General features: G+C 38.7%; 1 protein-coding gene across 3 annotated transcripts in view; it reads left to right on the top strand.

Moving 5' to 3' along the window:
* SAMD12 (sterile alpha motif domain containing 12) overlaps positions 1-14,533 on the top strand; it is a 449,252-nt gene that overhangs the window by 273,208 nt on the left and 161,511 nt on the right. For all 3 annotated transcript variants that reach the window (XM_037802733.1, XM_037802735.1, XM_037802734.1), the window contains one exon: positions 4,185-4,325. In XM_037802733.1, coding sequence (XP_037658661.1) covers positions 4,185-4,325 — 141 coding nt within the window. The remainder of the gene's footprint in view (positions 1-4,184; positions 4,326-14,533) is intronic.

The raw sequence follows: 14,533 nt of genomic DNA, 5'->3' as shown, positions 1-14,533 counted from the left end.
AGTGTTCATAGACCCATCGTTTGTTTCACACAGTCAGAAATGCACAGACTTTTATAACTGATAGTTCTGTAGCATATATGTTCAGACTTGATGCTGTTAACCTACCTCAGGAGGAGGTATCTTTCTAGTAGGGCTTACCTTTCCACAGTTTGACCATTCAGATGCATTTATTGGAGGACTGAGACTAGAGGTTTTCAGGTAGCCATTAAGCAAAAAAAGTTGAGCCAAGTAGACTGGAATGAAACCCTTACTCTGACTTCCTAGCACTGTGTGCAAATGACAGACCAACCAGTTTCTCAGGAGTAAGGCTTTCACGTATCTTACCACTGTTTCAGCAGATCTGGCTGTGGAGTGTCACAGCTTGGGAAACATCTGCCCAAACTACTGGGAACCGAAATGGTTGAGAATGATCTGCATTGTAGTGTTGAGAGGGATTTAAATCATCTCAACTTCAAGGAGATTTTTACGCAATCTTTGGGGGTTAGGATGTGACTAAAGAGCTGGATGTCTGTTATTTGGAAACCAGTTGTGTTTTCTGAATGACCACGGTCTAACACTGAACAGAACATTTGAAGGCAGGACTTCCTGGTTGCCTGGGACTTGAATTCCCCACCATCGTCTCTCCTCTTGCTCTCTGCCTTTGTACCACTGTTCAGAAATTAGGAAAAGGGAGGGATAGGAAGTCTAAAGTCATCTGTTTGACTTCTCAAAAACATTTCAAGTACGGTAAAGGACGATATTGACTGTGTTTTAAAACTTAAACTTCTGTGTGAGACCAAAGGAAGAGATGTTTATTTGGGGCAAAATCTATAATTTCTGTGGCATACCATCTAATTTAACTTGTATGGTCAGTTTATTCAAACACCATAATTACATGGATCCTTGAATAGGGAGTGAAATCTTATTGGTTTGTACAGCTTAGTGTGATGCCCTGATACATCCCAGAGGCATTTGGGCAGAGAATAAAAAAGTATTTGCACAGCTCCCTTGAGGGACTGGGGGGGAAATGTGGAAAAATTAAACCTCCCCACCTGGGGAATTCCTGATATTCTCAGAAGCAATGGGGACTACCAGTTTAATAGGCCAAGGGCTCGAATTTGGGGCTTACCCTTATGAAACTTATTCTTGCAAAACAGAAACTAAGCCTATTTAGAATTATGCCTAATAATCACCCCCAGAGAACCTCTTGTTGCTCAGATGTGGCGTCTCTCTCTAAGCCAACTCTTCAGGTAAACTCACTGCCCTCTCCCCTACCCCACTGTGGGGGATATGACTCCCGGGGTGTAAGTCTCCCTGGCAGCATGGGACATGACTCCTGGGGATGAGCCTGGCCCTGACATTGTGGGATTGAGAAAGCCTTCTGGACCAAAAAGGGGAAGAGAAATGAAACAAAGTTTCAGTGGCTGAGAGATTTCAAATAGAGTCAAGAGGTCAATCTGGAGGTTATTCTTATACATTATATAAATATCCTTTTTAGTTTTTAGTGTATTAGAATAGCTAGAAGGAAGGAAATACCTGAAACTGTTGATAAGTAATCCAGTAGCCTTGATTCTTGAAGATGAGTCTATAACTATGTAGCTTTTATGATGTGACTATATAATGATGAAAATCTTACAACTAACACTCCCTTTATCCAGTGTATGAACTGATGAGTAAGGAAATAAAGACAAAAAAAATTAGTAATGGGGGGATAAGGAGTAGGGGGATGTTTTGGGTGTTCTTTTTTATTTCCATTCTTTTATTCTTATTTTTGTTTTAATTTTTTTGGAGTAATCAAAAGCTTCAAAAATTGATTGTGGTGATGAATGCACAACTAAATGATATTACTGTGAACCATTGATTGTACACTTTGAATGATTTTCTGGTGTGTGACTATATCTCAATAAAATTGCATTTAAAAAAAACTCAAGCTAAAAAAAACAAGTTTTTAAGTTCCGGTCACAAGGTCAGTGGAAGTTTGTTTTAGTTTTCTAATACTGCAGTAACATATTTCCATGTACTTAAAAAAACACAAATTTATAATTTTACAGTTCTGAGGTCACAAGTCCAAAATTGGTCTTGCAGCACTAAAATCAAGGTGTTAGTAGAGCTACCGTCCTGCTGGGGAGGATGCATTTCCTTGCCTTTTCCAGCTTTTAGAGGCCACCACATACCTTGGCTCATGACCATATCGCTCTATTCTCTGCTTCCACTGTCAGTCGTGTCTCTCTATCTCCTTTCTCTCACTTTTAAGGACCCATTTGATGGGAATGAGCCCACCTGGGTAATCCAGGATATACTTCCATCTCAAGACCCTTAACTTAATCACATTTGCAAAGTCCCTTTTGCCATGTAAGGTAACATAATCGCAATTTCTGGGGATTGGGACATGGACATTTTGGGGTCATTATTCTAGAAAGAATAACCCTAGAGAGAAAATGGAACTACTTGAGTCTGCTTTTGTCCTTTCGTTCCTTTCTCATGACCACCATGATCTTCCTGGTGTTGCTCACCTGTGCTGTAGCTACCTAGGAGGCCTCTTTCCCCTCTCTCTCCCCCTTGTAGCTGTAGATTCTCCTGATGCTTCACCCCACCACCCCACCCCACACATGCACACAGCACTGAACTCACTTCCTTGCCAGGCACTGGTCCAAAGCCAAGTCTATATCAGCGCATTTCTCATCAGTGCTATTCATCAAGTATTTGTGACCCCAGCCCCTACCTTCCAGGTACGTGATGGGATTACAATTCCTGGCAACGTTGTGGGTGGGAAGGGGCCACTTGATTAGTTCTGGCCAATGATTTAACAGTGACTAGGCTGAACATTTCCCTGATGGTATGAGACCTTCCAGCACCTTCTGTTTTCCCTCTGGCACAATGATCAGCAATGTTCAATATGCATGGACTTGAAGTCGACATGTAGAATGGGTGGAATCTAAACTTTGTTGTTTTGAGCTGCTGCTATGTTGTGGTTGCTTGCTACTGCAATAAATAACCTAATTTATCCTCTCTGATGTAGTTGTCAGTGAGTAAAGGGAAGGAAAAGAGAAGGGCAAACAGCACAGACTGCTTCTAATTGGTTGTCCCTTTCTCTAATTTTCCTCATATACCGATTGCCTTATTCACAGGCACATAGACCTACCAGTTCTTCTGGTGAAAGTACCCAGCAACCCCATGTTTTGATTTTAGGTTTTTATTTTGAAGGGGAGAGAAGGGGTTGGGTTGTTTTGTTTACATTTATTTTCTGAAATGTATATGATACCCCCAAACCATTGACCACCTGTAGTTGACTCGATTCTTTGCTCGAAGTGGGAAAACGTTTGCAGGCATGATGAATGGGGGTGGGGTGGGAGAAGAGGACAGAGTGGTCCTATGGGGATTTTGCAACTATCATTCTCTTTAATTCTTGCAGTAAACCCTCTCAAAATGTGGACGTATGCTTGTTTCGAGACAAGCCCAGAGTGGGAGGGAGTTGGGAAATTCAACAGACGCCACAGTAGAAAGGGAAACGAGCAAGCCTCCACGGGAAAGATAGGGATGGGAAGGAAGCAATGCCAAGCTGCCCAGGGCCCAGGCTGTGTGCACACTGCAGGCATTCACGCCCCGAGACGCCTTGTTTCTGAGCTGTTTCAATGCCCTGACTCCTCTCCCCTTCAGTCCAGCTGGAAACCCTGCCCTAGGCCAGTGGTTAAGATTAAGGCATAGTGGACTCCTGCCCACTAATACTGGAACTTGAATGCAAGTTTCACTGTACAACTCTGTAGTGACTTGGGTTGAATGTTACTGGAGTCTCTTATATAACCACAGTTAGAGCACCCAGCTCTTCACCTGGGTTGTCAGCGGCACGGACTTCTCTGGGCTAGCCTGAGAACCCATCCCCCAAGAAGAGCATTGTTTCTATGGAAACATGCAATCTGTGACCAAAATATGCAGGTGAAAATTTTGCTATTTTAGCTAACTCAACGAATGTGTCAGATGGAGATTGCTAATATTTGATAAAAACTGAAGTGCTCTTTTGAATTTGTGGATTTTGTTCCTCCAGAATGTCCACTCCTATCAGCAGAAATAATGGAGGACCTTTATTTGATGTTGGCTTTGTTTAGATGGAAAGCCTCTGTTATGGCCGGATTAGCCTAGACCAGGATGGAAATCCTTCTCTAGCTATAATTCATCTGCTTTTCCTTTTATTTCTTAAAACCCTGCAGGACGAGCCCTTCTGAGACTTACTGACAAAAAGCTTGAGCGGATGGGGATTGCCCAGGAGAACCTCCGGCAGCACATCTTACAACAGGTGCTTCAGCTGAAGGTGCGAGAAGAAGTCAGAAACCTACAGTTACTCACACAAGGTATCTTGCTGCTTCCTAGCAAGTGGGCAGAGGGGAGAGAGGGGAAAGAAAACCTCACCATCGTGACCCAGGGGAGCCAAGGAGAATTTGTTTTGTTTCTTTGCAGAATTTCCTTCATAAAAAAAAAAAATGTTTATAGATTTAAAGACCACTTTCTTCCCAAAATTTCTTTTTTCCTAGCTAATTCGAGGGAAGTTAGCACAAATAACTTACGACTGTGCAAGCAAAATTGTCTGAACTAACTTCAAGGTCATCATGTACAGCTGTGCAAGTTGTGCACTGCACAGCCCCAGAGGGTAGCAGTCACAGTGATCAGGACATGATTGCACCCCCTAGAGTTGTGCAGTGTGCACTCTACAGTACTACACAGCCAGGCCCTATCTATCTTAGTCTGACCACCAATTCTGAGGGGGTCTTGGAATTTGAATGATTTCATAGTTCAAATGACCGGTGAGACCAGTGATATGAGTGAAGTTTTTTGTTGTGTGTTGTTTTGCTGGCTAATGGAGGGAAAACTTTAGAAATACAACTCCCCCCCAACATATACCTGCACTTTAGGGATAATGAGAACTGTATTTAGGCCTCTTGAAAATAGAAAATAGACTATAGAAAATATAAGGCTGGAATATCAAGACCATGTAATTCTTAAGAGGAATCTTTAATAACATTAATGTGATGAACACTTAAGATCTTATAACTGTGGAAGCGACAGAATAAAACTGGGGTTTGAAGAAAATCTTGTTACACTGTATATATCTTGTATGGATTTGGTTGATAGGAACCACCGTTGGCTATAACCTTTATTTTATTTTAATGCCCATTGTGCATCATTTTAGATGAGAGGATGATAAAATGTGTTTTTGAGAGCATTGGGTATTTTTTTCAACCTTCAGAATATTGTAATTGCAAGCATACTGATATTGGAGAAATCTGGATCAGCCAAGTTTCATGTTATTGCATTTAAAATTAACCCAGTAATAGTCCATTTGCCTGAAGGAAGCAACCTACTGCCTGAGAGATGACTGCTATGGAAGGATAAATAGAGACTTAGAGCGATATGAAAATAGTTTCGTTTATTTGATACACATTATTTGCATTTCGTCTCCAGAGACTTTCAATTGTGAATTTATAGGTACTAGTGCACCAAATGATTTAAATCTGAATTTGACATACTGATGTACTTTAAGTTTCTTTTAAGTGGTAAACAAAGATACAAAGATTTATTATAAGAATGGCCACCGTCGTACTGTTTATAATAATGAAAAATTAGAAACAAACTAGAAGTCCAGGAGTATGAAAAAAATCAAATAATTCTACTTACTTCTGTAAGACACAATGCAATGCAGTCATTAAAATTACATTTTCAAAGAATATGTGACAATATAGGAAAGTACTCAAGAGGTAATATGGAGAGGGTAAAAAAAAGTATAAAATTTTATTTATAATATAAGCCCAATTTAGTAGAAATCATGTATTTCATATGTACATGGAAAAAGGGCTGCAAGTGAATATGCCAAAATTTTAGTAATAGTTCTCTGGGTAGTGAGATTATGGGTGGCTTTAATTGTTTTCCTTACATTTTTCTATATTTTCCAAAATTTCTACTATAAATCCATGTTACAGTTATAATTTAAAAATATACACGTGCATTTCTTAAGCTCCAACCCCAACCATAATTTTGCCCAAGTTCTGTTTAGTGTCTGAGTTTCCTCAGTGCTTTTGTTTTCCTCCACTGATGATATATAGAATGAGACCTAAATTCATCGTCTGTGCCTTACTCTTTTTAACTCTGCTATGGTCAGCCTGCAGTGTGTTTGCTGTGCAATATCATTTTCTACAGCTTTCGTTGCCCTAGATGCATAATATATAAGATTTTCCCTGAGATAGTACTCAAGTTTATTAAGCTAAATATATGTTTGTGTTCTGAGAAGGTAATGCAAAGTTCAGCCTTTTCAATTCAGTTGTTGTCACTTTCTTTAGCTGTGAAAAGCTGTGCATTCTGAATTCTTTCATTCCATGCCCTTTAGAAGACATTACCATTTTGTAACTCTTGGATGTTTTGTCTCCACTCATAGTACCCTTTTTATTGTTTGTCCTTTCCATGTTAATGTTCAAACTATTTCCATGTCAGGCATCCTTTAGAAAATCCATAGTCTTATTGAAGTGACGGCTTCTCTTAAAAAGAAAACAAAAGGAAAAAAAAAATGACAAGTGGTTTCTATATCTGATAATAGAAATTTGAAAGGCAGGTGGGATAGCCTTAAAATATTTGGGGTCTAGGTTTGCTGTATAGTAGGAATTGGGGTTCTATTCCCGCTTAGTGGCCTGGGAAGCTTAGCATGTATATCATATGAGAATTCACATAGGGGTAATATATGATTCAGTATTGCATATTTGATTCTTCATGTCTGCAAGTCTTAATCAGCAGAAATAATATGCTGAATAAGTTCATACAAAGGCTTTGGAATGTAGTTTAGTTTCTGGAAACTCCTCCTGCAGAGGGTGAATTACACATCTAGTTTGTAGAGGTATATATCCTTCCAAGGTCCACATGTGGCTCTGACTCTGTACTGCAGTTCGTTTTTTATGGGGGGGGCGAGGGGTGAAGTTTAACAAATATTTATTGACTAACACAATAAATGAGGGTTATCTCCTTCACACTAGTCAATTTTTGAGAAAAGAAGATTAAATTTCTTATGAGTTTTTCTTTTGCCTTCAGAGACAGTTTCAGAGCATAAGCTTTAATTATTTGAATAGCACAAGTTAGGGAAGAACTTAAGTGCCCATCTTTAGAGGACTGGCTAAGTAATTTAAGGTATATCTAAGTACCATGCAGGTATAAAATAAAAGAATGAAGAATATTAACATGGAAGAATAATTGCAATGCTGTGTTAAGTGAAAAAAACAAGGTGCAGAATGGTGTGTTTAGTGTGCCACATTTTGCATATCTCAGAGGGAAAAATAATGTAGATCCATATGTGTTTTATTTACTTAAGGAAATGCTGAAACCTGTGGGACAGGGAAGGAGGTGAATGGAGACAGGATGAATGCCTTTGTATTTTGAAATATGAGTGTATTAACTATTTAAAAGAATAAATTATGAAACAGAAAGAAGGAAGATGTGTGAATTTTAGCATTAGACAGGCCTGAGTTTAAATCATGTCCCCAACACTTACTGCTGTGCTGCCTCAAGAAAATTGCTTAATCTCTCTGTTCTCCAATTTCTTAATCTTGGAAATGGGGATAAATAGTTCAATCCAACTCTGAGTTTTGTTTTAACGATTAAATGAGGTAAGGCACTTAAATCTTTCAATGCAGTGTGACAGTAAGTGCAGAATATGTTATCTGTCAGTAACAGAAGCCACACAAGCAAATCAGATTCATTAATTTAGAGCCAAACTTTATTTTTATAACATTGAGAATATAATTCCCATACCATACAACTCCTACATTTAATGTGTAAAATTCAATGACTTTTAGTATATTCACAGAGTTGTACAATCATGACCACAATCAATTTTAGAATATTTTCATCACCCCAAGAAAGAAACACTGTACCCATTAGCAGTCATACCCCATTTCCTCCCAGCTCCCCCTCCCACCCCAAACTCTGACATCACTAATCTATTTTCTTTCTATTTGCCTATTTTGGACATTTCCTATAAATGGAGTCATAAAATATGTGATCTTTTGTGATTGCCTACTTTTACTTAGGATAACGTAGAATATGTCACTATTTCATTTCTTTTTATTGCTGGATAATATCCCATTGTCTGGATATACCACATTTTATTATCCATTCATCATTTGATGGGCATTTGGATTGCCTCTCTGTTTTGACTATTTTAAATAGTGCTACTTTGAATATTAATGTGCAAGTTTTTGTGTGAACATTGCTTTTGTTTCTCTTGGGTCTATATCTGGAAGTGGAATTGCTGAGTCATATGTTAAATATATTATGTTTCACATTTGAGGAACTGCCAGAGTGGCTCTACCATTTTTACATTCCCTCCAGCAGTGTATGAGGGTCCCAACTTCTCTACAATCTTGCCAACACTTGTTATTGTCTATCTTTTTTTATTATAGCCTTCCTACTGTATGTGAAGTGGTATCTCATGGATTCAATTTGCATTTCCCTAATGACTAATGATGTTGATCACCTTTTCATGTGCTGACTGGCCATTTTTATATCTTCTTTGGAAAAATGTCTATTCACATCCTTTGCCAATTTTTTGTTGGGTTATTTGTCTTTTCCAAGCCTTATTTATGACCTACAGTGTTTTCATCATGCTTAATTACCCATCTTATTTACAAGTTCTGGTGTGATGCATTTGGCTGCCAATTCATCCTCAAATGAGGAAGTCTTGCTCCCATGAAGACGTTCAAAAGACTCTACCAAAAACTTGGGAATTCGTTTCAAAATGAAATAAATGAATCTACACTAAAGATTTTCTTCTGAAGGAAACATACCACTTTTGGATATAAAAATTAAACACACACACTCATACACATCAAATCAGTTGCATAGATTTTTTGTAATCAAACCTCCATTTAGATACTGTACACCCATCTGAAAGCTTGTTCTGCAGTGTATCTGGAGGAAATAAAATAATTAAACCTATTTTTCCACCTTTCAAGTGCTGTTTAAAATTTGTTTTCAGCCTTTGTTTCTACGCCACTTGTTTTCACACAGCTGGCCCAGTGGCCCATGACAGTGACAGGGCCAAGCAGGCCCCAAATGTACCAGGAGACCACCATCTAGCTGCCACTGGTTAACAAACACAAGGAAAAGGAAATCTTTGCCCTCCTTTTTCTTGTTCTCCTCCTTCTGGGATGCTTACCAAAAGACAAACTGTAAGAAATGTTTTAAAAACTTGTATAGTGGATGCATACTAAATATATAAATTAATAGGCACTGTCATTAAATCGTGAGAAAGATTCCTAAGAACAGTTCATCGTCTAAAGCCAAAACTGCTAGAACTTCTAGCCTCTGCTTTCCCTGCCCTTATTCCCAATGGCCCTGGAATGACATGCCATTTGCAAATAACATAACAAAGGTTTGGCCCTGGTTTAATGTCATTCCCTTTTGTGCTTTTGAGGTGGTTCCCTTCTCCATGGAGCCTTTTGATCTTCTCTGTCCTGTCCATGGAACAGCCAGGATGTCTGTCTGGCAGGCTTCTTACTTGAACCTTTCTGCTGGGAAACTCAGCCAAGTCCGGGTACATCCAGGTGTCTCTTGGGGAATGCTTTATGGAGCTGGAAACATCATTATTCTAGTTCCTTCTGCTTAAATCTTGTTTCCTGTGAGACTGGAAACAAAGGTGCCTTAAGTAACACATGGCAGGGTACAAACTATCTTTGGATGTTTTAAGTTCATTCATGAATGTAAGATTTACGATGGGCAATTCTTTTTAATTTGCCCATTAGCTTTGTAATAATGGGAAATATTTCTAGTAAGAAAGACACTCCTTGGATACTGAGAGCTGACTGTTCTTCATATAGCTAATGCGTATTAAGTGTTTACTATACACAATACTGTGTGCTATTGTCATATCAATTCCTAACATTTACTCAACCATGATCAGTTCCAGTGTGACCCCATTTTGCATATGGGGGAGCTGAGGCACAGGGCATTTAAGTAACACACCCAGGGACAGACAATTGGTAAAATAAATAAATAAATAAGTAAATAATCACCCTAGAGCAGACCTCTCTGATCTCACTGCCTCTGACCTGTCAGTGGAGATAATAACTCTCATCTCATGATGGTTAAATGAGATTATTTGTGGAATCCATATAACAGAGTCCGTGATGTCTTCTATGATGGGTTTAGAAACTTATTCTGTAAAGGCACACGTAGTATTTTAGTTTTTGCAGTCCATACTATCTCACTATATCTTTTGTCACTACCCCATAGTGGGAATGTATCCATTGACAATACTTCAACAAATGTGTATAGTTATGTTCCAATAAAACTTTATTTAGAAAAACAGCTGATGAGCCATAGTTTGCAATTTTGCAAGATCAACAAATGTAAGCTTTTGACAATATCATCATCAACATTATTGCTTTTAATCTTAGTCTCTTCCCTTTGCCTTTATTTTTGAGTTGTACATGCTTCCCTGTACCCCAGGGATGCTGTTGTGTGGAATCATTCCTTGGGTGTCCCTTTCAGTGGCCGTCTTGGCTGCAAATACATGGATAGTGTCAAAACGTATCAGCAACTCTAAGGGTTGGATAAATTCAAACAGTAGAAAGCAATGGACCAGCTGGAGAATAAGACAGGTGAAAATGGTAAGTGCTGCCATCTTCAAATGCCTTTATAATCAGTGTCTACAAAATGAAAAAGAAGAGCATGTATACTGTTTAAAAGGGCCAGTAATAGCTCATTTTAATTAGAGTTTCCTGAAGGACTTTTTCCACAGTGTCCAAATATATGTCAGAATTTAGCTAAGAATTGCACGACCAGATGGACTTTTCCAAAGCTTTATCCTTTGGAACAGCACAAATTAGAAACACTGCTTTCTAAGACTTTTCAGAACCATGTATACAGACGGGGTATTTTAGTCTAGTGACCTCTGCGATACTTAGGTAACTGAAGTTGGCCATCTGAACTGTAATAGGCTATCTTGCTCACCACCCTACTTAAAGAAGGAAGTTTTTATAGAACACCACAATAGACTCTTTGAGAAATTTTATAGATCAGCTAGTCCAATCTCATTTTACAAATTTGGCCACCAAGGCCCAAAGAGGATTAAAGGAGTCGGTGGTTACACAGCTAGTGAGTGGCATAACTATAACTAGACCCCAGATCCCCTAATTTCTAAGCCAGTGTTTTTATCCCTATTATTTTTATTAAGGTATAATTTGCATACATAAAATTCACCTTTTTTAATGTACAGATCTGACAAACACATGCAGTTTTATAACCAACACCATATTCAAGATATAAAACAAAATTCTATCACTCCAAAAAATAACCGTCCCTCCAGTGTCCCTTTGTTGTGAATTCCTCCCACCACCTCCAGCCTGTTGCAGCTACTGACATGTTTTCCATCTCTACAGTTTTGCCTTCTCCAGAATGTCATATAAATGAAATCATATAGTTTGGCTTCCTTCACTCACCTGAATATATTGACACTTATCCATGTTGTTGCGTGTATCACAAACTCATTCCTTTCCATTGCTTAGCATTCCAATGGGTAGACATACCATCATTTTTTTTTAATCCATTCCTCAGTCCAAATCCAAGGGACTTTTGGATTGTTTCTAGTTTTTGACAATTACTGATAAAGCTACTGTACAGGTTTTTGTATGAACGTATGTTTTCATTTCACTTGGGTAAATATCTAGAAGCGGAATTGCCAAGTTCTACGTGTTTATTTAACTTCATAAGAAACTGCCAGGCCAGTATTCTTAAGATAATAAAAGTAGAATAATAGGATTGGAGACTCGTCTTTATTACACATGAATATATTAGAAAATATTCTGAAAATCACCAAAGCCTTGTAGAAGTCCTGCCTGGAACTTGCTGCAGTCACCACCATCGTAAGAGGCCCTTGCTTTCCTGAGAGTTTCTAGTACACTGTCTCAGAATAAGTTTAGGTCAAACATGTTTACCATCTACTCACGCATTTGATGAAACTCCTCAGCATCTATGTACCAGGCAGTAGGCTATGGCTCTTCCCAATTGTCATTGAGAAATGCTTCCTTTGTCTCTCTTAGGAAGAATCTGATGTTTCCAGCTCCTGGGAAGAAAAACATGAGCTAACCAGATTCCCTTTTATACATATGTGAAGTATGTCTGATATCCTTACTTTTTATTATCTCTTAAATTACATTGCTGGAATTTCCAGGCTCCTCCCTGACTTCGGTTTAGTTGTGGCACTGGAATTACACATCCAACATTCACATTTCAGTTCTCTTCATTCTCAGCATTTCTGCCTTAGTTCATGACATTGAGGTTTTCTCCCTGGTGTCCACCTATTTTCATGTACATGACAATGACTCTCCTTTGGAAGCTTATGTGAACCCCTGAATATTCCACTGACATCTCAAATTTGAAACATTCAAAATTAAGCCCATTGTCTTTCCCACTATCTCCACAGTCTGTTCTTCTCTCATGTTTCTTCTCAAGGTTACTTGCTCCATCACCGAAAGCAGAAGGCTCGGAGTCTCGGGCAATTATCCCTTTCCTCTCAGCACTCGGTGTAATCGGTTACCGAGTCCTTTGAATCCTGTTTGTGAGATGGGATTCCAGCCTGTCCCCTCCTCATCACTCCCTTTGCCACTGTGTTAATTCATCCTGGGCCAAGAGAAGAACCTACCATTTATTATTTGATCTTTAGTCTCTGCCCTGCCTCATACATTCTCCTATTCATTTCCTACTTCTGTTGCCAGAGTTAATTTAAGTATATTTCTGAAAGCATTATTTCCCTCCTTAAAATATGTAATGGCTCCCAATTGCCTGTAGAATAAAATCCAAACTCCTTAGTCTCCCACAGAAGGCCATTCTAGGCATTTCATAGAATTAACTTTGAGCAAATTACTTGACAGAGATTCGATACCTCAATTGTAGAAATGAGAAAAGTATCTATTTCTCAGGGTTGTTATGAATACTGTACAATAAATCTCAGGAAAAGACAGAGCATTAATGAGCTGTCACCTACTCTGAGAAGCCTTACCTCATATCCTCAGGTCAAACCCACCATTTCCTCCTCTGTATTGCTAAATACTGTGTTCATGTTAATAATGTCATACTTATCAAACAGTATCCATTTCAATCCAGTAAGCACCAGGCCCTGTGGTTAGGCACTAGGAATAAAAAGGAGCACCTAGAAATGAGTGTAGTGTGGAGTTCACCATTATAGAGAAACATTGAATTATAGAGACAGTGGTGGCACAGGAGTGGAACTTAGCCTCACCTTGGGAATAGGTAGGATAAGGAAGACTTCACAAAGGTGTGATACATGAATAAGTCACGAAGTATAAGAGTTTTGAGAGGTGGGCAGGGCTGGGAAGCATGCAGGCAGGCGTGGTGGCTGGGTGATGGCCTGTCCCCTGTAGATCATGGCCAACCTCATTCATCTTCTGATTGTATTTTGTGTTCCTACCTCCTAGTACAGTGCTAGGCAGAGAGAGCCTCCCCTAATGTTTTTGTTGATTTAAATTAATTGTCCTTTTCTGTCACTTACCAACTCTCATTTCATTTTCAACTTAATCTTCTCAAAGCAGCTGAATGCAATTTCAATTTTTTTTAGATTAGTAATAAGAGACTAAGAGTCACTACAAAGCCTTTTTGGATCTTTTTATGTTGACTTGACAGTAAAGACATGGGCAAGGGCTGTAAATATATTGCCATCCACCTGCTTTGAGTTGTTTTGCCTATTTTCTATTTTTAAATAGACACAGTCAAGTGACTATAGAAGGAACCTTGTTTCCTAAGACCCTGTCAATTGCTTAGTGGTTTGTGGTAGATAGGGATGTTGGATCACTAATTTTATAGGATTTTATATAGATTATTATTATGACTGAGTTCTTTCATTATCCCCTTCATTCGGTGCTACGTGGTCATATTCTGCCAACCAGATGTCTCTTCCCAGTTGTTTCCAAGATAGCATTTCTTCAAACTCTATTTCCTAAGTTTTCTCCCAACATATATCAAAGTCTTCATACCCAATTACACATATTTTGTAGCCAGGAATATTTCCATTTTATCAGGATTTTGAGCCTTCAGGGAAATTTTTCTTGCTATAAGTTTATGTTCAAGGCCTAGACATAGAACTCTTTTGGGGGTTAATAAGCTCACACATCAGTTTCTCAGTAGGGGTTTATCCTTTAATGTGCACACATCTAGTTAGCATCCAGTCCTATTTCATTTTCATTATGGGAGTCCATTGTGATCAGTCCATTCAAGAATGTGTTCTGTTTGAAGTGATACTTGAAACTGACTATTGCTTTCTTTCTGTTACATTCTTTATAGCAGAAAAATACCCACCTGTTCTGTGTGCCCCTGATGATCCCTCAAACTACCATATGGGAGAAATTTCCACATGTTATTTTTCTTATTTAGGTTTGTTCTACCAGGAATCATCCTTACCATTTCTGTTCAACTTTAAATGTTTTATGGCACTCTTCGAATAGTGCTGATTAACTTTTAGGTAATCCCAAAGACTCCAAATACTTCTAGTCTACCTCTGCAGAATTCA

This window comes from Choloepus didactylus, chromosome 14 (genome assembly GCF_015220235.1).
Source record: "Choloepus didactylus isolate mChoDid1 chromosome 14, mChoDid1.pri, whole genome shotgun sequence".
Classification (NCBI taxonomy): domain Eukaryota; kingdom Metazoa; phylum Chordata; class Mammalia; order Pilosa; family Megalonychidae; genus Choloepus; species Choloepus didactylus.
Note: the sequence above shows the minus strand (reverse complement) of the source record. Positions and strands in the feature narration are given on the sequence as shown.